Source organism: Heterocephalus glaber, unplaced genomic scaffold (genome assembly GCF_053883595.1).
Source record: "Heterocephalus glaber isolate CG9 unplaced genomic scaffold, H.glaber_assembly_v1.0 deba00001457, whole genome shotgun sequence".
Lineage (NCBI taxonomy): Eukaryota > Metazoa > Chordata > Mammalia > Rodentia > Bathyergidae > Heterocephalus > Heterocephalus glaber.
Window position 1 is genome coordinate 8,338,574 of NW_028258305.1, and position 26,060 is coordinate 8,364,633.

At 36.2% G+C, this 26,060-nt stretch overlaps 1 protein-coding gene across 16 annotated transcripts in view; it reads right to left on the reverse strand.

Moving 5' to 3' along the window:
• The window catches only part of Sanbr (SANT and BTB domain regulator of CSR), a 57,845-nt gene that overhangs the window by 7,507 nt on the left and 24,278 nt on the right, over positions 1–26,060 (reverse strand). For 7 of the 16 annotated variants that reach the window (XM_087216031.1, XM_021246325.2, XM_021246319.2 and 4 more), the window contains 14 exons: positions 25,840–25,926; positions 25,628–25,738; positions 23,771–23,851; positions 22,564–22,687; positions 22,347–22,403; positions 17,296–17,448; positions 15,186–15,331; positions 13,590–13,689; positions 12,170–12,202; positions 10,881–10,980; positions 3,615–3,706; positions 2,441–2,469; positions 2,287–2,360; positions 680–768 (listed from right to left, as the gene is read on the reverse strand). In XM_087216031.1, coding sequence (XP_087072157.1) covers positions 680–768; positions 2,287–2,360; positions 2,441–2,469; positions 3,615–3,706; positions 10,881–10,980; positions 12,170–12,202; positions 13,590–13,689; positions 15,186–15,331; positions 17,296–17,448; positions 22,347–22,403; positions 22,564–22,687; positions 23,771–23,851; positions 25,628–25,738; positions 25,840–25,926 — 1,276 coding nt within the window. Of the gene's footprint in view, positions 1–679; positions 769–2,286; positions 2,361–2,440; positions 2,470–3,614; positions 3,707–10,880; positions 10,981–12,169; positions 12,203–13,589; positions 13,690–15,185; positions 15,332–17,295; positions 17,449–22,346; positions 22,404–22,563; positions 22,688–23,770; positions 23,852–25,627; positions 25,739–25,839; positions 25,927–26,060 lie in introns of those variants that run through there. The other 9 variants (XM_087216028.1, XM_021246322.2, XM_087216029.1 and 6 more) reach the window with 7 other exon arrangements.

Here is a 26,060-nt window from a genome sequence, read left to right on the forward strand (position 1 = left end):
TTTTCTACTCTACTATTAATTTTACTTTATTTTTGGAGACAGGAACTGAACCTGGGGCCTTGTGGATGTTAAGCATGTGCTCTACTATGAAGCTACACCTCTAGCAGGAAGTATAGTTTAAATAACAGGATTAGGGCCAGAGTTATGGTGCACATACAATATACAATCATAATGTTATGACTAATATGTAGTTCTAGTACCAATATAGGTATTTATAGCCATTATTTTCAGCAAGATAACATTTTAGAGATAACATCAAAGCAGCACATGCAAAATCAGCACTTTGAGAAAGTCACCCTCTGGAGTGTCAGCATTTGTCAACAACGCATAGCTAATCTACTTCTGTTGTGACATCACCCTTTGGTAATCATATACTTTATTATGTGTGATGTAGAGGACCTATGGACCATGGATGATAAAAGATGGCGGGGCCGGGGATTTAGCTCAGTGGTTCCACCACCTGCCTCGCAAGTGCAAGGACCCGAGTTTGATCCCCGATACCAAAAAAAAAAGATGGTAGAAAACTTATGTGAATTCTGGCTAACTGCTAAGAACATAAAATACTTATATAGCTCTTTAAAATTTTTATTTAAAACATCTTTATTCTCTTCATGGTAAAAATAAAAACAGGAAGGAACATCTTATATAAATATAGTATTGTAGTAAACAATTTTCTTACTTCCTTTGCTTCTTTTGACTTGACTCGGTCCAAATCACCCAATCTCATTTTTATTAGATGCCCTGTAATTTCAGACATCCGCCGCTGGTCTGAAGATAAAAAAGAGGAAACATTACTCTTCATGGAGATGATTTATAATATTTACTACTTTTTTTTTTTTTTGGTACTGGGGATCAAACTCGGGTCCTTGAGCTTGCGCAGCAGGTAGCGAAACCACTGAGCTAAATCCCTGGGCCTATAATATTTACTTCTTAAAGAAGACTGTAATCAGCAGGTTCAGGCCTGTAATCCCAGCACTATGGGAGGGTGAGGCAGGAGGATCATAAGTTCCAGTCTCCCCTGGGCAACCTGATGACTTAACAAAACCCTGTTTCAGAAAATAAAAAAGGGCTGGGGATATAGTTGAGTGCAAAGGCCCTGGGTTCAATCCTCAGTAACACACATACACACACTATAATTAATAAGGTTTTATGAAAATATCTCTGGCTATTATTTTTCAGATGCATACCTCTATGTATCTGTAAAGAATTTCAAGTAGCAAGTGGTAAAATGACTTTTATGTGGATAACTGTGCTGCTTTTTAGATCACTGAAAACTAATCTATGATTTGGATAAGGTTTGAGTATGCATCCAAAAGTTCATGTACACAAAGGTCAATTGCTGGGCTGGGGATGTAGCTCAGTGGCGCTGCATCTGCCTGACAAGCACAAGGTCCTGAGTTCGATCCCCCGTAATGGACCCCCCACCCCCCAAAAAAGCAAGCTTGGTTGCTAGTTTGGCAATGTTGAGAGGTGGTAGAACCTTTACAAGGTGTGGTATAATGGAAAGTAGTTAGATCACTGAGGCACTGCCCTTGGAAGAGATTAATGTAGTTCTTGCTAAATGAGGTCCCACTTAGTTCCTGTAAAAGCAAGTTGTTATAAAAACAAACTGGGCACTTGAATTTCTTTTGCTTCACGTCTTGTCACGTGATCTTTCCTTGCATGTGCTCCAACCATGCTGGTACCTACCATGTTGTGATGTAGACAGAAGGTCTTCATCACAGCCAAGCTGATGCTGGTGCCATGCTCTTGGACCTCAAGAAGTGGGAGCTAAATAAACTTCTTTTCTGTATAAAGTACCCACCCTTAGGTATATTGTTATAGCAACAGAAAATGGTATATGACACACCCTAAAATATATTCAGTCGTTTTTACAGTAAAAGTAGGATCAAAAGTTAGTCTAGGGGCCGGGGATTTAGCTCAGTGGCACCATGCCTGCCTTGCAAGTGCAAGGTCCCAAGTTCAATCCCCGGTACCAAAAAAAAAGTCTGTAGTCTGATAAATTTTTTTGGTATGGGGATCAAACTCGGGACCTTGTGCTTGCAAGGCAGGTGGTGGAACCACTGAACTAAATCCCCGGCCCTAGTCTCATAGATTTTAAAATCACAAATACATAAAACACTGGATTGTCTAGTAATGAAACTTTAGTTGATACCTAAGAGAATGTGCAAATATTGGTTCTTATTATGAATGAAACCTTTACAGCTATTCAGTTTACTTCACGAATTAAAAGACATTCTTGTTATTTATACCCAATTTATATGTTACTCAAGTGATAAAATTTACCGTCTTCTCTTTGTGCATCCTGGTTGAATCTCAGAGATCTTGTGGCATCCCACTTATTCTTCTGCATACTCACACTATTGAAAAAATTCAACAAAAATCAGCACCGATGCTGCTCTAAGAGTGGACAGCATCTGGATCAAGGAGCAATACTCACATGAAGGGAGACACATCTCTAGAAGCTGACTAAAAGTAGACAAAATTAAGACCCAATTAGAACATATTTACTAATCAATATTATAGATAATTATAAAAAGAATTTATGCTTATTGAGTGCAAGCAAGACACAGTGGCCAAGAGCACTTACAAGTGTCATTTCATTTAAACCTTGCAACAACCATGTGAGACAGGCAGTATTTCATAATCTCTATAAAAAAACAGGTTTAAAAGTTAAGAAACTTCTCAAAAGATGTATGGAGGTAGAATTTGAACCAGCTTTGTCAACCTTGAAGCTCTAAACTCATACAATCTTCTAGAATTAACACATTTGTGTGCTGTGGTACTTAACACACAGATGAATGTACAATCCACCCAATGTAACTACGTGGATTTTGTCTCAGCCTGAGACTTTCACACATTGTTTTGGAATTTATGGTTTTTCTTTAAGCCAACTGTGGCTATTACTGTGTTGTTAGTCTTAACTGGCTTTTTACCCCTTCCTTCAAGGGCACAGGGAAACTATAAAACAACAACAACAAACAGTTGTAAGATATAATTTATTTTAAACTTTAAAAATCTACTCATTTACTTATTTTATTTTTATTTTTTGGTACCAGGGATCAAACTCAGGACCTTGCAGGCGTGGTGTCACTGAAGTAAATCCCCAGCCATCTTTACTTATTTAATAAGTAGTATTCGTTCAAAATTAAATAGCACTTCTGTCCCCTACACATTTAGTTCCCTTCCTTAGGGACAACCTATCTTAATTTCTTATATAGCTATCCAGAAATATATTATGCACATACAAGGAAATTCACATATTATCTGATTCACACAAATGGTAGTATACTATGCTGCGTTACACACTGTCCTGCACTGTCCTTTTCTTCACTTGCTGACGTTATCTTTTTTTTTTTTTTTTTGAACCAGGGATCGAACTCAGGTCCTTGTGCTTGTGCAGCAGGTGGCAAAACCACTGAGCCAAATCCCCGGCCTTGCTGACGTATCTTAAAGATCTGTAATCTCGGTCTACAAAGAACTTCAATCATTTTGCACTGCTATCATTCTGCTGTGATATTCACTACTCTTCTGTTGTAGATATTTCCTGGCTATACTTGCTTGCTTATCTCTTCATAGAAACTTTAGAATAATAATAGATAATTTGGAGTTACCTTCTCCAATGGCTTTTCTTTCTTTTGAGCACAAGGTGAAGACATCTGCTTTTTTGGTTGTTTTGTGAACCTCTTTGGCTTCTCTTTTTTCCCTGATAACAGAAGAAAAATGTTACGAGCATAAGTTTCATACTTTTCTAATGTACTTGCTACTTCTAAACCAAAGAAATGTTTTAAAAAATACTGTTTTTTAAAAACTAACAGATTACCTCTGGACAAAAAGCAAGTATATGGAGGAATCAAACTAAATTGCTTTACAGGGGTTTAATTATATTTCTTCTCTGAGGAAAAAGTGAGGGCACTGAATTCAAAGTCCCTACTAAATGAAATATTGAAAAATGTTGGGTAAAACTATATATTTATTTCTCTATCGATTTGATAGTAAAATCTTGCAATTCCAAATTTTTTTGTGATGCTGGGAATGGAACTCAGGGCCTTGTGGATAACAGGCAAGTGCTCTACTACTGAACTACATCCTCAGCCTTACAAATGTTTTTATTTTAAAAATTAATATAATCTAGGGTTGGGGATTTAGCTCAGTGGTTCCGCCGCCTGCCTTGCAAGCGCAAGGAACCGAGTTCGATCCCCATACCAAAAAAAAAAAATTTAGATCCTTAAAAATAAAAGCTGAAAAGGGGGGGGGGAAAACAAAAAAAGCTGGAGGAATGCGAATTTCCAAAAAACAAGAAATCGGCATCTTGGAGAAACAAGCTAAGAGAAAACAAGTGCCATTGCAAATGTTGCAAAATACAGACACTGGATGTCCTGAACGACAGAGTCAAGCTCAACCATAAATTTCCAGGAACAGTGCACGTGGCACATCAAAAACCTACACCTGCTCTGGAGAAGGTCGCTCCACTGAAAAGGATCTACATTATTCAGCAGCCACGAAAATGTTAAGCAGGTATATAAAACACAGCCAACTAATTGACTGCTTCAGTCATCTGGCAGCTTAGCAAAAAGGAGCCAAACTTTCCAGAGCCCTAGTGTACTTGATTGGTAATTAAAACAGCTTTTGTATCTTCCTTGTAGACTTCAGATAATAAAGCACCTAAAACTGTAAAAAAAAAACACACACACAAAAAATCCTAACATTACCTCTGGACAAAAAGCAAGTATATGGAGGAATCAAACTAAATTGCTTTACAGGGGTTTAATTACATTTCTTCTTTGAGGAAAAAGTGAGGGCACTGAATTCAAAGTCCCTACTAAATGAAATATTGAAAAATGTTGGGTAAAACTATATATTTATTTCTCTATTGATTTGACAGTAAAATCTTGCAATTCCAAATTGTTTTGTGATGCTGGGAATGGAACTCAGGGCCTTGTGGATAATAGGCAAGTGCTCTACTACTGAACTACATCCTCAGCTTTACAAATTTTTTTATTTTAAAAATTAATATAATCTAGGGTTGAGGATTTAGCTCAGTGGTTCTACCGCCTGTCCCACAAGCACAAGGACCTGAGTTCGAACTCCAGTACCCAAAACAAAAAATTTAGTATAATCTAGAGAAAGACAATTTGAGAAAGGGGGGGAGAGAAAATTCATGTATATATAAAATCTTTAAAATGCCTTTTGCTCAGGGAAGAGGTAGGACAAGAATAATCTTGGGAAGAAGCAGTTTGGACAAATTACCTATATTCTAGACCAAAGCATTCTTGCAGTCAATATTTTGGATCTATTCCTTCTGACAGGAGGACAAAGGAGAGGGCGAGATGTATTTGACATCCACAAGTTTTGCTATATACAGAAAGTCCCCAACTTACAAACAAGTTCTATTATGGTAGAATTGTTCATAAATTGGATTCATATGTAAGCTGACAAAGTGAGGTTTGTTTTTTTTTGGTACAGGGGATCAAACTCAGGACCCTGGCACTTGTGAGCCAGGCAGTGGCACCACTGAGCTAAATCCCCGGCCCCAAAGTGAGTCTTACACAGTACACCTGTGAAAGTTTGCAACTTGAATGTTCATAAGTCAAGTACTTACTGTAATTTAAAAAGGAAAGTTTATATCACTACCATAAATGTAAAATGTACAAAATATGCTATGTAGATAACCTAGAAGACATTATAATGAAAAAACTCCTAGTGACGTAGATTTATTTGCCTGCTGGCATGCCCTCAATCCCTAACACATATCTGTTAAACTCAGATATTATTAAATATTATCAAGTTCCTGAGGCGGATGTGGTAGCGCACATCTGTAATCCCAGCACTGGAGAGGCTAAGGCAGGATTGCCAGGCCAGCCTGGATTACATAGTAAGTTCAAGGTCAGCCTGAACTACATAGTGAGACCCTGTCTCAAAAAACAAAACAAAACAAAACAAAATAAAGTTCCTAAAAGACACAACAAGGTAGGACATCTAGTAATGGCAATGTGAAGAGGCTGGACAATTTCTTCCAAATAAAAGAAATAAAAACATTAAAAAAAAATCTGAAGGTACTGGCAAATAACCAAGAAGCTTAACATATTCTAAGTATCATAAAGAAAAAAACCCAAGGAGCACTGAGCTATAGCCCCAGTCTTTTTATTTATTTGTAATTTAATTTTGAGACAAGATCTTGTTAAGTTGACCAAGCTGGGCTCAAACTTGGGATTTTCTTGTCTCAGACTCCTGAGTAGCTGGGATAAAAAGAGTACATCACTTGCCTGAGTAAAAAAAAAAAAAAAAGGGCCCATTACACAAAGGAGACAATGACAAGTTTGATGGCTGACTTCTTATCAGGAACAACAGTGGCCAGAAGACACTGGAATGACACATTTGTATGCTGAAAGAAAAGTAACTGGTAACCAAATATTGTGTATCAGGCAAAACTAGTTAAAAAACAAAAGTGAGATGGACCATAGGAAAAGGGAGATAGAGCTTTTGTAAATGGGAAGGAGGACTAAGAGATGGAGGGAGGGAGAGGGATGGGAAAGGAAGGACAAGTAAAACAGTTAAGATGTGTTATGTGCATGTACCGACTCCCCACAACGAATGCAATAATTATGTACTGTAAATATGTACTAATAAAAATTTTTAAAAGTGAAATAAAGGTTTTTTTTCAGATAAACAGAAGACAATTCACTGCTAGTTAGGCCTATACTACAAAAAGTAATGAAGGAAGTCCTACAGAATAAAAGAAAATAGGCCGGGTATTTAGCTCAGTGGTTCTGTGGGCTGCCTCACAAGCACCAAGGACCCGAGTTCGATCCCCGGTACCAAAACCAAAAACCAAAAAACAACAACAGAAAAACAAAATAAAAGAAAATGACATCAGGTGGTAACTCATATATGGGAAAAATGGTACCTATGTGAATAGAAAAGACTAAATGTGTGCATTTTTCTGTTTCCTTATGTTCCGAAATGACATATAACCATTTAAAGCAAAAATCGTAACATTGAGTTTATAATGTATATAGTCAACCGTACATATTCATGTGTTCTGCATCTATGGATTCAACCAATTGCATTGCAGACTGAAAATATTGTGGGAAAAAACTGTGTCTGTATTGAACATACAAAGATGAAAGAGTCAACACACTACACTCTTACATGTATATGTGCCTAATCACAAAGTTATAACATAAATGAAGCAAAAACTGACAAACCTGAAAGGAAAAAGCACAAATTAGCATGGGTTATAGCTGGAGCAGCTTTACTGATGAATTTTATCATGATTTAACCATTTACCAGTCCAATTATTTAAATACAAGAAGACCAAAAATTGCATTTTTTCACTAATTTTTGTAATACAATAAGAAATATAAAAACAAAAATTTTATCAAATTTATGCTATTCAAGAACTCACTGAAATGATGCCCAAGCAGCACTGGAGATAGTACATAAACAAATGTGCTGCCTAGGTGGCACTTAGGGTAAACTGTTAAGTGGTTAAAGAATAAATGATACAAATCCTATACAAACTCTTACAGAAGAGAAAAATGAAAGAAACATTTTCCAACTCATTTTATGAAGTCATCATTACTTCATTACCAAGTAGAGTTTACCCTAGAGAGATGCAACACTTGAAAAAAATTAATATTATACTGACATAATAAAGAAGAAAATCTGTACAAGCTTAGCAGTGATCAGATAAAAAGTATTTGACAAAAGCAACACTTATTTACTATAAAAACTTAGCAAACTAGCAATAGAAAGGAGCTTCTTCAACTGAGAAAGGGCATTTATTAGAAACCAACAACTAATAATACATGTTTATTGGCTAAAGCCTAAATGCTTCCCCCAAGATAGCAAACAAGACAAGGATGTTTGTTCTCATGATTCCATTCAACACTGGGTCCTAACATGGACGAAAATCAAGACAAAGAAAAGGAATTCAAATTGGAATGGACTCTAACAAGCGAAGGATAAATGAGTGAATTTCAATTTAACAAGTTCATAGGATAAAAGGTTAACACACAAAGTATCAACAGTATTTCAATATTACCATCAATGACCAATTGAAAAACCAACTATTTATGATAGCATAAAATAGCTAGAAATAAATTTAACAAGAGATGTTCAACATATGCACACTGAAATTATAAAACACTGATGAGAGACATTTTAAAAGGACAAATAAATGCAAAAGTATTTCACAGTCATGAATTCAAAGAATTGCCTTGGGAGGGGTTGTATTTGCCCCAAATTGATATATAGGTTCAACACAGTCCCAATAAATATCTCAGTAAAATATTTGTAGAAATATCTACATTGATTCTAAATTTATAGAAAATACAAATCATCTAAAAAGGCTAAAATTTTAAAACTAAATAACTCTAGAGAACTCATATCACAAGATTTAAAAACTCACCAAAATTAGGACAGTGTGGTATTGATATACTGATGTAAAGACAGATATAAGAATCAGTAGAAGAGAACAAGATTCAGAAATAGTCCTACATATAAAAGTCAACTAATTTTTAACAAAAGTGCCAAGATAATCCAATATGGAAAGAATAGTGTTCTCAACAAATAGTGCTGGAACTACTGGTTATGACTGTGGAAAAAGAGGAAGCTAGACTCTTAACTCATAACCTGGAAGGGACCACAGACCTAAATATGAATGCTAAAATCATACAACTTCTAGGAGAAAACAGCAGAAAATCTGTGACTGTGAGGTAGGCAAAGATTTCTTTTTTGCTACCGGAGATCCAACTCGGGACCTTGCACTTGAGAGGCAGGTGGCAGAACCACTGAGCTAAATCCCCGGCCCAAGGCAAAGATTTCTTAACATAAAAAGAAAAACTAAAAAAATTGGAGTTCACAAAATTACAGATGTTTGCTCTTTGAGAGATACCATTAGGAAAATTAAAAGGCAAGCCATAATCTGGGAGAAAATACTTACAAAATACATGGCTGACAAAGGGCTTTTATCAAAGTATATAATTTTATAATTCAGTGATAAGGCAAATAACCTAATAAAAAGTGGGGAAGAGACTTAGACACTTCACAACAAAGAGATATATAATGGCCAATAACCACCTGAAGGCTTACCAATATAAACCCACTAGAAAGGCTAAACTCCCACTAGCATCCCAATAAATTCCCATTAAAATCACTCATAGTACCAAATACTGATGTGAATATGCAGCAACTAGGAATTTCATATATTGCTGCTGGGAAAGCAAAATGGTACAGTCACTTTGCAAAAACAGTTTGGTAGTTTCTATAAAGTTAAACATACAGTTACCATATGACTCAGAAATTCCCCTCCTAGGTATCTACCCAAGAAAAATGTAAACATATGTCCACACAGACTTGTATGCAAATGTTCACAGCAGCATTATAGCCAACAACTGGAAACAACCCAAATGTCCATGAAATTGTGAATGGATAATTAATTATGATATATCCATATAATGGAATACTACACCCTGCAATAAAAAGGAACAAGCTACTGACACATGTAACAATATGGATGACTCTCTAAAGCATCAAACTAAACGAAAGAATCCAAAGACAAAAGACTACTCATGATTCCTTTCATAGGAAATCCTACAAAAGATAAACTAGTGACAAAAAACAGATTAGTAGTTGCTTTAGGGGAGAAAGGGAAATGAGTATAAACTAAAGGGGCAAAGGGAACATTTTATAGCAATGTGCTAGATCTTGATTTAAAGAGCATAGCTACATGACTGTGTACCAAGTCACCCGCCTCACTTAAGAATGGGTGAATTTTATTACATGTAAAAAACACACACACAACACAGTAGTACTTGACCTGAAAGATAACTGACAGAGCTGGTTTTTCATTAGGAGATTCGATATTACAAAAACATGTAAAACTTGAAGACCAAGAGAGAACAGCACATCTTTTCAACCTCATATTGAAGGACTGCTTAACAGGGCCACTCAAGTATTATTTGATTCTCTAAGGGAATGTCTAACTTTGCTATCTTTTATCTTTTATTTTATTTTTTGGTAGGATTGAACTCAGGTCCTTGTGCTTGCAAGGCAGAGGCAGGCGGTGGAATGCTGAGCTAAATGTCCAGCCCTATTTTTTTTTAATGTGTGCCGGAGATCAAACCCAGGGCCTTCCACATGCTAAGTAAGCCCTCCTACCATACAGGGACACCCTATCCCTGACTTACCTTCTACTGATTATAGCCCAGACACTGTAAAGTTACATATTAACTTGCAGATTCCTCTAATAGAAATGCAAATGATTTCTCTCTAGTAGAAAAGATTAGCTCAAAGGTTATGGATTTATTGCCTTATGGGACTTTAATCAGTTTTGCATCTAACTTATAATCTTCTTTTTAGCATTCTTTTTTCAAATGCCAATAAATATAAATAGCTGTGTCTTCAAAGGCCCTTTGAACCAATATTCCTTGCTCTTTTGTGAAACTAATGAGTTAAAAAATTTTGACACAAGTTTATTTTATAGTTGTAATCATGTTTCTGATCTTTTAAAAATCATACTCATGAACGTTATTTAATGGTTCATTTGAGGGGCACTCCAAATCATTACCAGGTAAACATCTCTGATCACATTTCATCTGATGTGAGTCACACATTAGATTACACCTGAAATAAAAATTTGGAGAATTATTTCTCAGTACACTGTATTTTCTTTATAACTTTGAGCATTCTGTATTTGTGCCAGGGTTGGGGGATCTTAACAGAGCCTCCTTTTTCTCTTTCTTTTTTTTTTTTGGCTGATATTATAATCTACCACGTTGATATATAAAGCCAGTTCCCCAACTCTTATAGTAAAAGCTTCAGAATACAACCTCTTCATAAACAATGAGATTAGATTTTAACTCAGAAGCCAGTACTTTGTTTCTTGGATACTTCTTCCTCATCACCAACTTCATCTTCAGTGACTTCAGATCCAGTGGTATATTCTTCTTCTTCTGAAAATAATGACTGTTGTTTCTAAATTTAAAAACAAATACATCTATTACAAATCCAAATTTTTTTTTTTTGTACCAGGGATCGAACTTGGGACCTTGCACTTGCGAGGCAGGCAGCGGCACCACTGAGCTAAATCCCCAGCCCTATTACAAATATATTATTACGCCTTTAATGAATTCTTTAAAACACATTTACCCATTTATTTTGGATAAATGAGTCAAATAAGAGTTGATAAAATGACTGCTGTCTGCCTAGCACAACAGCCAGGATAAGTTCTACATTCAGGGATGGGGATGTAGCTCAGTGTGGAGCTCTTGCCTAGCATACATGAAACCCTGCATTCAATCCCCAGCACCACAAAAAGAAAAAAAACACCAAATTATATTCAGAACAAGATATTAAAATTTAAAAATATATTTTCTTCACAGAACCTAGCACAGTGATAGACATATAATTAGTACTCAGCATTTGTTGAATTGTATTTCCATCACTCAACTGAACCTATGTTCCTTTTATTGATTAAATTACAATACAATTACTAATATTAAAGTAGTTTCTTATCTGGGCCTGGTGGCACACACCTATAATCAAAGCACTTGGGAGGCTGAGGCTGGAGAATCGGGAGTTCAAGCCCAGCCTGGGCTACATAGTGAGTTCCAGGTTAGCTTGGTCTACCATAGTGAGACTTTTTTTCAAAAAAAAAGAAGAAAAAAAAAAAAACCCAGGTAGTTTCTAAACTAATATATGTGTGACTGGGGCTGGTAACAGTTAAACATACCTATATTAGTGTCTTGTATCTATGTACCCTACTGTCTGTCATCACTAACCCAAATTCCTATCACATTCTTATGAATAATGATAGCAGATGCCATAGTATTGGGCAAACAGGTTAAAAAAATCAACCAATAAATAAACTAACCAAATGAGAATTTAAGAGATATTTCATTGTTCATTGTCCTAAACGTGATTTAAGAATGATTTTTAAAAGTCTTTTAACCAGTCTTATGGTTTATGCAGTCTGATAATGGAGTATGTGTCCCTGTTAAACAATCTTACGGCATTTTTAGTTAATACAAAAGTGGAAAAGCTAAAAGGGAAGACACTTAAATTTTAACTCAAATTTAACTACAATTTATAAAATAAGACTGGTAAGATTTTATTAACCTAAACTTTCACTTATGAAGAAAGCTGAATGTAACTGCTCACTTACTAGTTGCAGAGTCCAGTTTTTCAATGACAAGAACTATAAAACAGAGAAATAATAGATTAATAAATCTTCATCTACCAGATTATAGTTTCTTATTTTCACATGGATATTACAGAAAAGCTGCAAAAGTTACTATTATGGATCCCTTTCAAGTTGAAATAATTTAAGACTCAGGGTGAAACTGATATACTAAGTTAATATATCAGTATTTTAAATAGTCTGCCTAGAGGATATGGATGTTTACAAAAAGGAAAAAGCTGGGCTGGGGATTTAGTTCAGTGGTACTGCCGCCTGCCTTGCAAGTGCAAGGTCCTGAGTTCAATCCCTGGTACAAAAAAAAAAAAAATTGTTTGGGTCGGGGATTTAGCTCAGTGGTGCCATTCTGCCTGCCTGAAAAGCACAAGGTTCTTCGCCGCCTGCTGCGCAAGTGCAAGGACCCGAGGTTCAATCTCTGGTAACAACAACAACGAAAAAAAGCGCAAGGTTCTGAGTTCAGTCACCAGTACCAAAGAAAAAGGAAAAACGGATAGGGTGTACTTTGGTGGTAGAGCCCTTGCCTAGAATGAGCCAGGCCCTTGATTTGATCCCCAGTGCTTGGGGGGGTGGGGGGAGTTAAGAAGGAGCTGGACATGGTGATGCACACTTGTCATCCTAGCACTCAGTAACTGAGGGAGGAGGATCGCCATGAGTTCAAGACCAGTCTGGGCTATATAGCGAGTTCAAAGCTAGCCTGAACTACAGAGAGATCCTGTCTCAAAGAAAAAAACAGATACTTTTCCAGTATTCCCAAAGGACAAGAAAATCACATGTAAAGATAATTTATTATTTTTGAACTACTTTAATCATTTTTAATGTTTATATTTTATTATAAATTATGTAATTTATTATCTGATATAAATAAATAATTCTTAATGACTGAATATTTATATAGCTGCCTGGAGATTTTCACTTTCTCAAGTAAGTTCTACCCCAACCAACACAAAGGCAGGAAGTTCACAAGCAGATTCTCTGCTCCTTAGTAACAAACTCAAAGGAATAACCTTTTTGGTTACCTTAGAGATATTTCAGTCTTCAAACTTCTGAAGAAACTATATATATTCTCGATCACAATTAAGAATTTCATATAAAAAATGCTTATAGAATAAGGGAAGGACAAAATATCTGATCATACTATCTTCACTTCTCAAATTATTATTTATCCATAATAAAAATCCCAAAGACTATGTTATTTTTTACTACCAAATTTTAATCTATTAGTTATTAATTCTTTGAGGGTAAGGAATGTGATAGCACTTGTACTGTGCAGCCTTATTAACTCAGCATATGACCTTTCTGTGATTAGGTAATCAGCTCTATTTCAATTTAAGCTGACCAGGTTCCTGTCAAAAATTAAGTCATCAAGTAAGTAAAACAAGCTACTCACAGCATTGAGCTCTCCAGTTTGGGGGCCCCATGATGTATGTGGCTCCAGTAAAGCATCACACTCTGGACCCTTCTCATCACTGGAGCCAACCACAGGACCACTTGGAAGAAGAAGACACTTTTAGGTAGAAATGTTCACTTTCTTAAAAATTTTAATGAGATTTTTTTTAAATTAAATGTTTTATAAGTCAATATTAATAAAGAGTTCCTTATGTAGCTGGACACACTGGCACATGCTTATAATCCCAGCCACTCAGGCAGGAGGATCACAAGTTCAAGGCCAGCCTGGGCAACTTAGTGAGACCCTGTCTCAAAAAAAAAAAAGGGCTGGGCTGGGGATTTAGCTCAGTGATTCTGGTGCCTGCCTTGTGAGCGCAAGGTCCTGAGTTTGATCCCTGGTACCAAAAAAAGGGGGCTGGGGATGTAGTTCAGTGGTGGAGTGCTTGCTTAACATACTCAAAGCCCTGGGTTCAGCCCCAGTTCCTGTGTGATCCCCAGCACCAAAGAAAAAGAAACAGTTACTAAGTATAAAGATGCCACTTCAACATTACATTTCTTAATTCACTAGCAAAAGTCATTCCACATATGGAGTCCCACTGCACAAGCATCACACTTGCTAGGTGGTGAAATGGGCTATTATTGGTACTACTTTCTTTTTTTTTTTTTTTCTTCAGTGCTGGCAATTGAATTTGTTTTGAGACAGGGTCTCGCTGTGTGGTTCAGACTCACCTTGAACTCACTATGTACTGGCCTCGAACTTGGGGCAATCCTCCTGAGTCAGTCTCCTGAGTGCTGGGATTACAGGAGTGGGCCACCATGCCTGGCTAAATATTACTGAATTTAAGGGATTTAAATTTATGGAAAGCTGTATGAATGAAGTATTTAAGAAGGGCTTATAGCCAGGTGTAGTGGTGCACACCTGTAATACCAGCACCCCAGGAGGCTGAGGCAGGAGGGTCACAAGTTTGAGCCCAGCCTGGGCAACTCAGTGACATAGTGAGACCCTGTCTCAAAAAATTAAACAAGGGCTGGGAATGCAGCTGAGTATGAAGACTCGAGGTTCAATCCCCAGTGTGTGGGGGTTGGAGGAGGAGGGAAGAGGAGAAGCTGGAGAAGAAGGAGAAAGGGCTTGGTGCTGGGGAAGTAGCTCAGTGGCAGAGTGCCTGCCTATGTGTGAGGCCCTAGGCTCAATCCCCAGGACCACAAACAAAACAAAACACACACACACACACACACACACACACACACACACACACACACACACGCCAGCAAAAACTAAGGGTTTAAGCATTGGGAGGATAAAATTTTAAAAATCTCTAAAAATTAGATAAGGATTCCAACCTCTTTAATCATCAATGACTTACTTATTTTACTTCCCTATGGACCTCCAATACTTTTAAGTGTTTTACCTATCAAATAAATGTCTGTTGTTCTCATTGTAAGGTAATATAATTTCAATTAAGCTTTCCAAAATAATGAACACTAATTAGAAGAATGAAATTACTGATTTGGGGAAATAGTACGAGCTAAGGGATTCTGAGATGGGAACCACTTAATAAGGGTGCAATAGAGTACTGGTGGTTATTTTTTTCCTCACCTAACTGTATCTTTAGAAAAAGGCACAACAATGACATCTTTGTGCTTCTGCAGATCATCCAGTGTTCTAGATGTTGGACAAGACGGCAGATCCCCTCCTTCACCCTGATCACGAAGAGCAACCATGTGGTCTCTCACTTTACAGCCCTGTCACATAAGAAAACGAATTTAGAGAAGTTGGTTCATTATAGAACACTCCTTTAAAGATCACTGTTTTTATTCTTCTTGCTTAGTCAAATCATATTTTACAACTTTTCCTTGAGGAAAAAAAAAAAACACAGAAGAGAGTCTGAAACACAAATGTACAGCTTAACAAATAGCCAAATGATCCATATGATCAGTATTAACATTAAGAAACAGAACACTCCAGGGGTCTCCCACGAGCCCACTCCTGATTCTGCCCTTCTCCTTCTCCTCCCAAAAGATAACCTCTATTCTCTATCCTAACTCTATGGTAATTACTACTTCCTTGCTTTTTTTTTTTTTTTTTTTTACCATTTTGCCACTTATGGATGCATCCCTAAACACTACAGTACAGTTTTGCCTCATGAGTTTTAACACTGTTCTTATAATTTAGCCATGTTGCTACATGTCACTGTAACATTTGTTTTAATGTATAAATAATCCATTACATGAATATCATTTATTTATGTCTTCTATAGTTGGTGGATGGGCTGCTTCCAGTTTGTGGCTATTACAAATAATACTGCTATGACCATTCTCTTACATGTTTCCTGGCTGCTCATATATACCAAGTTATATTATCATCAGATCACAAGAATTCCTATTATTCCACATCTTTGTTAACACTTGGTCACTAATTTTAATTTTAGTCATTCTAGTGAGTGGGTATTCGTATTCACTGTGGTTTTAATTTGCATTTCTCCAGTTACAAATGAGGCTGTGGTTTTCATATTTACAGAACAACTGTTTTCTTGTGTGAAATGCCTGTAACTGGATGGTTTTTTTTCACATTGATTTGTAGGATTTTGACCTATATATGTCAGTTTAGGAAGCATTTATATCTTTACAATATGGAGTCTTCCAAACATGATAGAAAGATGTATTTTTTCTTTTTTGGTAGTGGAGATCGAACTTTGGTCCTTGCGCTTGCAAGGCAGGCCATGGAACTACTGAGCTAAATTTCCGGCCCAGAAAGATGTATTTTTAAACTTTTCTTTATTTTCTCTCAATAATGTTTTGTTTTTTGTATGGAGTACTTGGACGTATTTTAGATTTATTGCTAAGTGGTCATTTCTCAACCCACACCACACACATAAGAGTGTATGGCTCACCTTTGGTGGTTTATAAATATTTTTTGTATGGATGATGATGATGATGAACTTTAGGTTCCTTTCATTCACTCATGAAATTTAATGACATGACAAGGAATCTAACCTATAGTAGTGATCAAGGAATCTAACCTATAGTAGTGTTCACATATTATACCAAGATGTTCATTTCAACAGTGATGTGGAAACAGGTTTATAATAGGAGAATGTTTAAAAGTGAGAGAAATGTTAAAAAAGTTGTGGCCAGGGCTGTAGCTCAGTGGCGCCACGCCTGCCTCGCAAGCACAAGGTCCTCAGTTTGATCCCTGGTACTGGAAAAAAAAAAATAGATTCATGGCACTGTGACACTTTATGGGGCCGGGGATTTAGCTCAGTGGTGCCACTGCCTGCCTTGCAAGTGCAAGTTCTTGAGCTCTATCCCTGGTATCCATAAAAAAAAAGTCGTGGAACATGCATAGCTCAGGCTATTACCCAGTACTTACATAAAATGACACCAAAAGATAACCTAAGTGTATTGTTGAGTGAAAAAGGCAAATTATAAAATGAGTAGTATGATCCCATATGAAATATGCAAATAGTACAAATAATTTGTGCCTACAATGTAAAAAGGTCTGAAAGGAATTGTGGTTACCCCTAAGGAGAGGGAGACTGGGGGAACGGTATAAAGAGGGACTTCTATTTTTTCCAATGCTCATTTATGTACTGTCTGAAGTCTTTTCTACATGAACGTATTACTTTAAACTTTAAGAACAATAAAAGAAGAAAACATTAATGTTCAGGAGTGCTGCAACTACAAAAAAGGCAATATTCACAGTTTACCTTTGTAAGCTGAGTAGGATCAAACCGAAGAACTTTTTGGTTACAGCAAGGGTAAATTCCAGTGCCAGCAGCACTCAGTGAACTCGCTGCAGTGGGATAAACTATCATTTCTGAGTGGTACTGACAATGTGAAAATTCAATACAGAGAAAAGCCTGGGTAAAAAAATATGAAATTAGCAGTTATTCTCACAATAAAATTACACATCTCAAATATGCTTTACTGAAGACCACATTTTATATGTCTCATTTACATAAAATATACAGAGCCTCAAAGTAGATTAGTGCTTGCCAGGGACTGGAAGAACTGGGAGTGGAGGATCTTTCTGCAGTAATGGAAATATAATAAAATTGAATGGTGGCAATTGTCACACAACAGTGAAACTTTACTGAAAAATCAGTGAATCACATATTTGGGATGAGTAAATTTTACAGTATGTGATTATACCTCAATAAAACCACTATATTCAAAATTCAAATGAATTAAATTGACCTTAGTATACATCCTATTCTTTCTTTCTTTTTTTTTTTTTTTGGTACAAGGATCGAACTCCGGTCCTTGTGCTTGCGAGGCAGGTGGTGGCACCACTGAGCTAAAACCCCAGCATTAATTCTATTTTTTTTCTTTTTTCTTTCCCAGTACTGGGGATCAAACTCAGGCCCTTGTGCTTGTGAGGCAGGTGCGGCGCCACTGAGCTAAATCCCCGGGCAGCCCTTTATTTTTGTTTTTTGAGACAGGGTGTTGTCATGTACTTCAGGCTGGCCTTGAAGTCACTATATACCCCAGGCTGGCCATGAACTTGAGGCAATCCTGTCTCAGCCTCAAGAGTGTTGGGATTAGAGATGTGCACCACTACATCTGGCACATCCAATTTTATAACTGTCCAGTCATCTCAAAGAAATATGAAAAAAACTTCTCACTTGATTATTCTGATATATTTTAATTATTTAGCATCAGTATTAATGAAAACTGTGGCCCATTAACTTTGAGTTATTATTATGGTTTAGTTATACAATTAGTAATCAGGTTTCTAATATGTATATAAGCTGGTAAAAAATTCAAAGACCAAAACAAATTAAAAATTAAATTAAGAGTAGCAAAAATAAAGATCAAACAAAATGGTCAATATCAAGTGTTATATATGGAACAACCAGAATTCATGTACATAACTGGTAGGATGTAAAAAGATTCTGGAACTTAGGAAAACAGTTAGGCATGGTAAATGGTAAACTTACATTTATCATATAACCCAGAAGTCCTTCTTCTAAGTAATTGCTTAAGAGAAGTAAAAACCTATGCCTATAGGAAAACTTATATGGAAACAATTACAGTAGCTTTCTTCATAATGGCCCCAGAACAGAATCACTACACTACACTACACTAATAAAATCAAATGTCCTTCAACTGATGAATAAACATACTATGATATATTCATAAAATACACTGCTAATTAGCAATAAAAAGGAACAAACTGATGACACATATCAATTTCAAATCCATTTTTCTAAGTAAAAGAAGCAAGACCCAAATAGCTAAATACTGTGTGATTCTATTTATCTAACATTGCTTGGAAAGAGCAAAACTATACACAGAAAACAGAGAAGATGCTGACAGAGACTTCTTCCTGGCAAGAAGTAACTGACTACAAAACAGCATAGGGAGTTAGGGTAACAGCGGTGTTCTGTGCTTTGATGGCAGTGATAGCAACATCACCATATGCATTTATCAACTTAAAAAATAGCCAAATTTCACAGTATGTAAAATATACTCCAATAAACCTGATTTTAAAAATTGTGGGGCCAGGGATTTAGCTCAGTGGTTTCGCCGCCTGCTCCACAAGCGCAAGGACCTGAGTTCGATCCCTGGTACGAAAAAAAAAAAAAAATTGTGGAAACACAGGCAGCCCACTGGGTGGAGCCTTCTATGGTCTGAAATTCCACTCATGGTTTGATAAACTGCTCTTCAACCCTCTATTCAAAATCATTATCCAAGTAGGAAAGAAAAATTTCTAGGGGAAGAAAAATTTTCAGGATTCATAAATTGGATATGGAAAACTCTGGATTTGTACATTAGATTAATTAAGAATGACTGGAACTTATAAAGACCTATTTATTCTATAAACAGAGGTTCCTTCAAGTAACAAACTTTCTCCTACTTTTATTTCAGACTTCATTTATAAAAAATGGACAGGGATGGGGAGACATCTCAGTGGGCAATGCCCTGGGTCAGATCCTCAGCAATGAAAACAGAACAAAAAAAAAAAGAGCAAAACTTTTTTGGGAACACAACTGCTATAACCAAAAGAGCACAGATCAGTTGCAACCCATCTCTATCTGCAAAGGTGCTTTTGAATTTCCACAGAAATTAATGGAACCCAAGGGTGATGGTACCTTCCTGTAATTCCAGCACTCTAGGAAGCTGAGGCTGGATAATTCCAAATTCAAGCTAAGCCTGGGCAATTTAGTGACTTAGTAGGACTCCATCTCAAAATTAAAAGCAAAAAACGGGGATGGGGGGCCTGGGGATACAGTTCAGTACAAAGGCCCTGGGTTCAAGCCCGAGTACCCAGCAAGGGGTGGGGAATTTATGGGCCAATGGGAAAATAATTTGGTTGCAAATAATTTAAGGTAATAATGATTTTATGGATTTGGTCACTTAAAACCTGTTTTTTTTGTTGTTGTTTTTTGGTATGGGGATCAAATTCAGGACCTGGTGCTTGTGAGGCAGGTGTGGTGCCACTGATAAAACCTGTTTTTTAAAACAATTTTTTCCAGCAAAGGTTTATTTCAGCAATAAAAACAAATAAGAGGAGGAAGAAACATGGCAAGAGAAACGAAAGATGAAAGCACTGTTTAACAGCATCACTACTTCAGCCACTAGTTGCTTTACTGTCCAAACACATAAAAACATAGTAATTTAAACAAATATCAAAAATACTCACTTTTTTTTAGTAGGAAAGTTTGCACTTTAATGTCACACTGAATTTCAGTACATTTCAATCCAAGGAAAAAAATAAAATGACACATGGTCATGAATTCAGGTTTGTATATATTATAATTTGCCTTGTTATACTAAATTTGCAGCTTTATGATAAAAATAACTCAGGGCCATATGGAATTCAAGCTAATTTGAGTAACTGTTACAAGAAAAAAAGCATTAAATGCATTTCTGAAATCAGTATTTTCCTTAATTTCAAAATCTCAAAATAAAAATAGACCCTGGCCCTGTTTTAAAAAAAACCTTAGTTATAACACTAAGGTAGCTAAATAACCTACTGAAAGGTTTAAGTACAATTGATCCAGAAACTGCTTTTCTTCTAATCTCAATCCTACCTAAATGCAAGAGGTGAGAGGGTAAAGACAGACAATTTCTTTAGTAGCATATATGGCTAAGTCCACCAACCACCTTATACTACAATGTCTATTACTGACCCGATTAAAAAGAATATAGGGGGTGGGGATTTAGCTCAGTGGTTCCAGCGCCTGCCTCGCAAGCGCAAGGTCCAGAGTTCGATCCCTGGTACCAAAAATAAAATAAAATAAAATAAAAAGAATATAAAAAGTTCCCCATTTCATAAGCCAAAAGACAACAATTTTAGGGTTATATTAAGCAAAATATTTTTGTAATACCTCAAAAATTTTAACCATACAAGGACCTGAGTTCGATCCCCAGTACCAAAAAAAAAGTTTAACCATAAACTAGGGAATCATCTCTTCATTGTAAGAAAGGAATAAAAAGTAAAAGACATTTAAACTAAACTCATGTTTTTCAGTCCTCTTCAAATAAAAGTAATGAAAATAATAGTTGATTAGCTAAGTTTTGTGCTCTAACCAAACTAATTACACTGATTTTAAATGGCAACAGCCCAGCAATCTGGGCAGCTTGACAGTTCTGAATATTTTTGCAGTAATTTTTTTAATGCAAAGACACTAAAATGGTTCATTTTATGCATTCTGCATTTCTTTGCCCATCTTATGGCTGAGGATTTTGTTCCAATCAATCTTAGTACATGTAACTGGCAACTCTCCATGCAAGGCTTTGAAAGTAGTGTCCGACATTGTCTGATAATTCTCACTGACAGCAGTCTGGTATTCATTTTCTGCAGCTTATACAATCTTTACAAATTGTTTTGTTATTTTTACTTCATTAGACACTGTTATAGAATCTTGTACACCTTTATGACTTACTAGCTGAACATTACTATCTTCATAATGAACCTGAATTTTCAAGATGCCAACCATCTGAGTGGTTGAAGGAATAATTGTAAACTTCCACTCTGACCTCCAATGACCATTCCAAGTGTTTTGCTTGGAACTGTCTTGATGGCTTTCTATGCATGTAATAATGGTTTGCTGGCCATCTATTTTTTTCTACCATACACAGTGCAGACCCAATTTGGGTAATGTTCTTTCTTTCTTCCTTTTTAGTTTTTTGAGACAGGGTCTCACTATATTGTTCAGGATGGTCTCAAACTTGCAGCAATTCTCCTGCCTCAGTGTCCTGAATGCTAGGATCACAGGTGTGCGCCATCACGCCTAGCCACAGGTAATGTTCTTTTATGTATGCTCATAGTGCAGTTTCTACAGAAGCTCTCCATGATTCAATTATATTTTCTGCTTCACAGGGCCTTGGATCAGTTGCTTATTTTCTTTTTTGAGACAGGGTCTCAGTTTGTAAGGCCTTGAACTCACTATGTAGCCCAGGGTGACCTCGAACTCACTGTGATCCTCTTGCCTCAGCCTCCCATGTGCTGGGATTACAGAGATGCACCACCACACCTAGCTCACTTCCTGTCTTAAGTGATCACATTTGAAACAGATTCTGTTCTTTGGATTTACTTTCCATTTCCCAAATTGCCAAGTTCTGTTATCAATACCTAAGCTATGTAATCTTCAATTTTTATTGGAGTAAAATGGCCCAAGTTATACTGTGCAAATATATGGGCTGTTCCTTCCCTGAGAAGATTATCATTAAACAGTAACCGAACATCATCAAAAACCTCATTAAACTCTCCAGGAGGGGCATGAATGATGAATTTTGCTGCTATACATACCTTCTCCTCATCAGATGGCTGCTCCTCCAGATCTACCGTCTTCCTCCTGGCGACAAACTGTGGTGGCAGCAGTCACCTAACTTGCCCTTTTCCACATGGCCTCTTATGCTCGAGTCCTCGCTAGGGGAGGGGCTGGCCGCCCAGCCCACCATGCATGCTCCCCCAAGATATTTGCTTTTAATGTTTGGAGAACAGGATATTAAAAAAGAAATCTCACCTGAAAACACCTTGAACAAGTCAGCCAGTTGACTGTTCCCCATAATCTCCAATACACATCTCTCCAAGATTTTAATTCTTCAAAAAGACTATTCAAATACTCATGAACATCCCAAGTCTTATCTCTGGGGAAAGAGCCTCAATTGTTATATTATTTTACAAACAAGCAATATAAATAATTGGTTTCAAATAAATGCTTTTTAAAAATTTGTGGCTTGCTTCCACAAATATTCCTCAAATGATTGTGTTGTATGGACTACAGTGAAAAATACAAGGGCTATCAAAATATACAATAATGTTTAAATTTTAAAAATTATTACAGTAAAGGTCATATTATCATTAATTCCCCTCGAAATACTCCCCTTATTTTGAACACATTTATCTCATTATTTTTCCCACTTTTTGAGGCAGTTCTGGAATTCTTCTTTTCAAGGTGTGATCAAAAATACAGTAAAGGCTGCTGCTGTGTGACATCCAAAGAAAGGGAGACTGGTCTATCCATTATGGTGTATCCTCATTCACCTTACTGACCCGATCTAGCACCATGTGCAACTTCTGGCTCTTCCCCAAAGTCAAAATGATCATGAAAGGTAAATGTTTTGAATCCATTCAGGACATCAAGGAAGCCACGACAGCACAACCAAAGATATTTAAGAAAAAGAACTTCCAGGACTGCTTCAAAAAGTGGCAAAACAATGGGATGAGTGTGTTCAAAGCGAGGGGGATTAATGGCAATATATCTTCCTCTGTAATATATATTATTTTTAAATTTAAACATTCACTGTAGCTTTTGACCACACCTCAGAGATAGAATTTCATTTGGAAGTTTATTCTTTGAACAATGTAAGAAGGTACAAAAAGCTGAATGCTATTTGTTAACTGTTAATTATTAATTAAATTTGAACAGATCAATAATTGAGACTTAGGCATTAAATGAAACCTTTATTCTAACTGGATTATGTTGTGACATGCTACTGTTACAGTACTGGTGACTCTAGACTTTCATTACTGTTTTGGTTTTTTACGTTATTTCCAAACAGCACTTTTTAATAACTGAGCAACACTATAATATGCAAACAAGTCTTAGTAAAATACTTTTTTGGGGAGCGGTTATTGAGGATTGATCCGAAGGCCTCTGCACACAGTTACACCCCCAGGTCTTTTTATTTTTTATTTTGAGACAGAGTCTTGCTAAGTTACCAAGTTACCCAGGCTGGGTTTGAACTTGGGATCCTCCTGCTTCTGTCTCCCAAATTGCTGGGATTACAGGCATGCACCACCACATCCAGCTGTAAAATACATTTTAAAATTAAATATGGCAAAGACTTTAAATTGTATTTACTATGACCATTTATAACTCAAGTTCCTATACTTTTTAAGTCTCTATTTTAATCTTTTATTAACATCTGCTATTTTTGTGTTTAGTTCAACAAATAACAAAATGACATCATGTTATTACAAATTATGGAAGCACGTCTATTTTTAAAGTTGAAAACAACTTTTCAAATGTATGCATCAACCATTGTTGAATAAAACAACAAAAATGGATGTTGAAGCTATATTACCAGCTGCTTTTATTTTTAATTTTGAAACCAGCCCTTGCTAAGTAGTAGCAATTACTTTTTTTCACATACTACTACCGGTATTAATAATTGTTGCTGTCAGAGCTGAGCATGTGGTACATGCCTGTAATCCTAGCACTCTTGGAGGCTGAGGCAGGGGGATCATAAGTTTGAGCCCAGCCTGGGCAATTTAGCAACTTAGCAAGACCCTGTCTCAATAAAAAAATTTAAAAAGGGCTGGGAGATGTAGCTCAATGAGAAAGCCTTGGGTTCAGCTCCCAGCACTAAGGAAAAAAGTTATTGGTGTTAGAATGGAAGTAATTTTCAAAAGGTGAATCAAATTTCAAGACAAAAAAAGAATAAGCTTTCAAGTGCTTACAATAACTAATGAAGATTTCCTGATTATTATATTGAGAGAAAAATGAAGACATTTCAAGGTTGACAAAGTGAACATGTTGCCAGTTGTTTTATATCCTATCCCTATTTTTAAAAATGTACCACTAATGACTTCCCAGGTAAGTATTATTTTTCTCCAACATAATTCATAAAGGCTGCACGTTAAGAACTGATTAGATGTCTGCCTTGCAAGTGCAAGATCCTGAGTTCAATCCCCGGTACCGAAAAAAAAAGAATTGATTAGATGTGTTTTCTACAGCTACACATGCATGGATGTATTTTATTTAATCATTTGTGTATTATCTTTCTTTTTTTTGGCTAGTTAATATATTTCATAAACCAATGAATGTCCTTATTAAATGCATTCACAAAGCCAATCTTACCTCTTTGGATAAATTCCTAACAGTAAGGTATTATTAAGAATACATACCTTTTAAAGTTTTTTCTTTCCTGAGACATTATATCAACTTACAACACCTTTTCTACAACTCAGAACGAGAACCTATAGATAATTAATATGCATCTGGATGACTCTTGTGCCCAATGTACCCTAACCATCTTCAGTATCCCTTGATGCCTCAAGTCAGATTTGCTAAGTACTTACCTATACAGAAACAGTCTGGTTTTGATTAACAGCTTTTGTTTTATTTGTTTGTTTGTTTTTTGAGACAGGGTCTCACTATGCAGTTCAGGCTGGCCTTGAACTCACAATGTAGCCCAGGTTGGCCCCAAACTCACATTGATCCTCCTGCTTCAGCCTCCAAGTGCTGGGATTAAAGGCGTGTGCCACTACCCCCAGCTACAACACTTCTATAAGTAACTAAATCTATTGCTGAAAATAAATCACATTAATGTCACTGACCAGAATCTATTTCAAGATTAAAATACAATAATTTTTACCATTTTGAAATTTAAAGATATTATGAAGTATAGCCAGTAAATAAAATGTAGCTTTTACAACAATTTTGTTTTGAAAGTAATCTCTCTCTAAATAAAAGGCATATCATGTGCAGGAAAGACACTATCCTATTTCTTATAAAAGCAGTTATGTTTTTATAAATACACTAGTAATTCACATAGAAAAGCTGTATTTTATCTTCAGTATACCTTATATGAATATAGATGATATTTCCATGTCGATCCACATTGATTTTTCCAGGAATGCAAGAAATCCTTCTTTCTGTTTCTTTTGTTAAAAGTTTCTTACACAAACAGCATCTTTAAGAAAGAAAAGGTAAAAAAGTGGAATAAAAATTTAAATGTTGCAATTTGAAGAGTACAGCTACATTATGTAGAATACCAAAGGAAAAACACATTACCTATACAACGTTGCTGCATTACTCCGAGAATCTGGATTCAAGTACTCAGGATCAAACAGTCTCTCAATCTTCTTACAAAAAAGTTTACTATTAACAAATGACCAACAAATTAATGCCTATATTTGCTTTATTAAAGATACTTTACAGTGATAAAAATAAATTCTACTTATACATGTGTAACAAAAGATGAATAAATACTTAGGCTCTTGGGGAGTTTATAA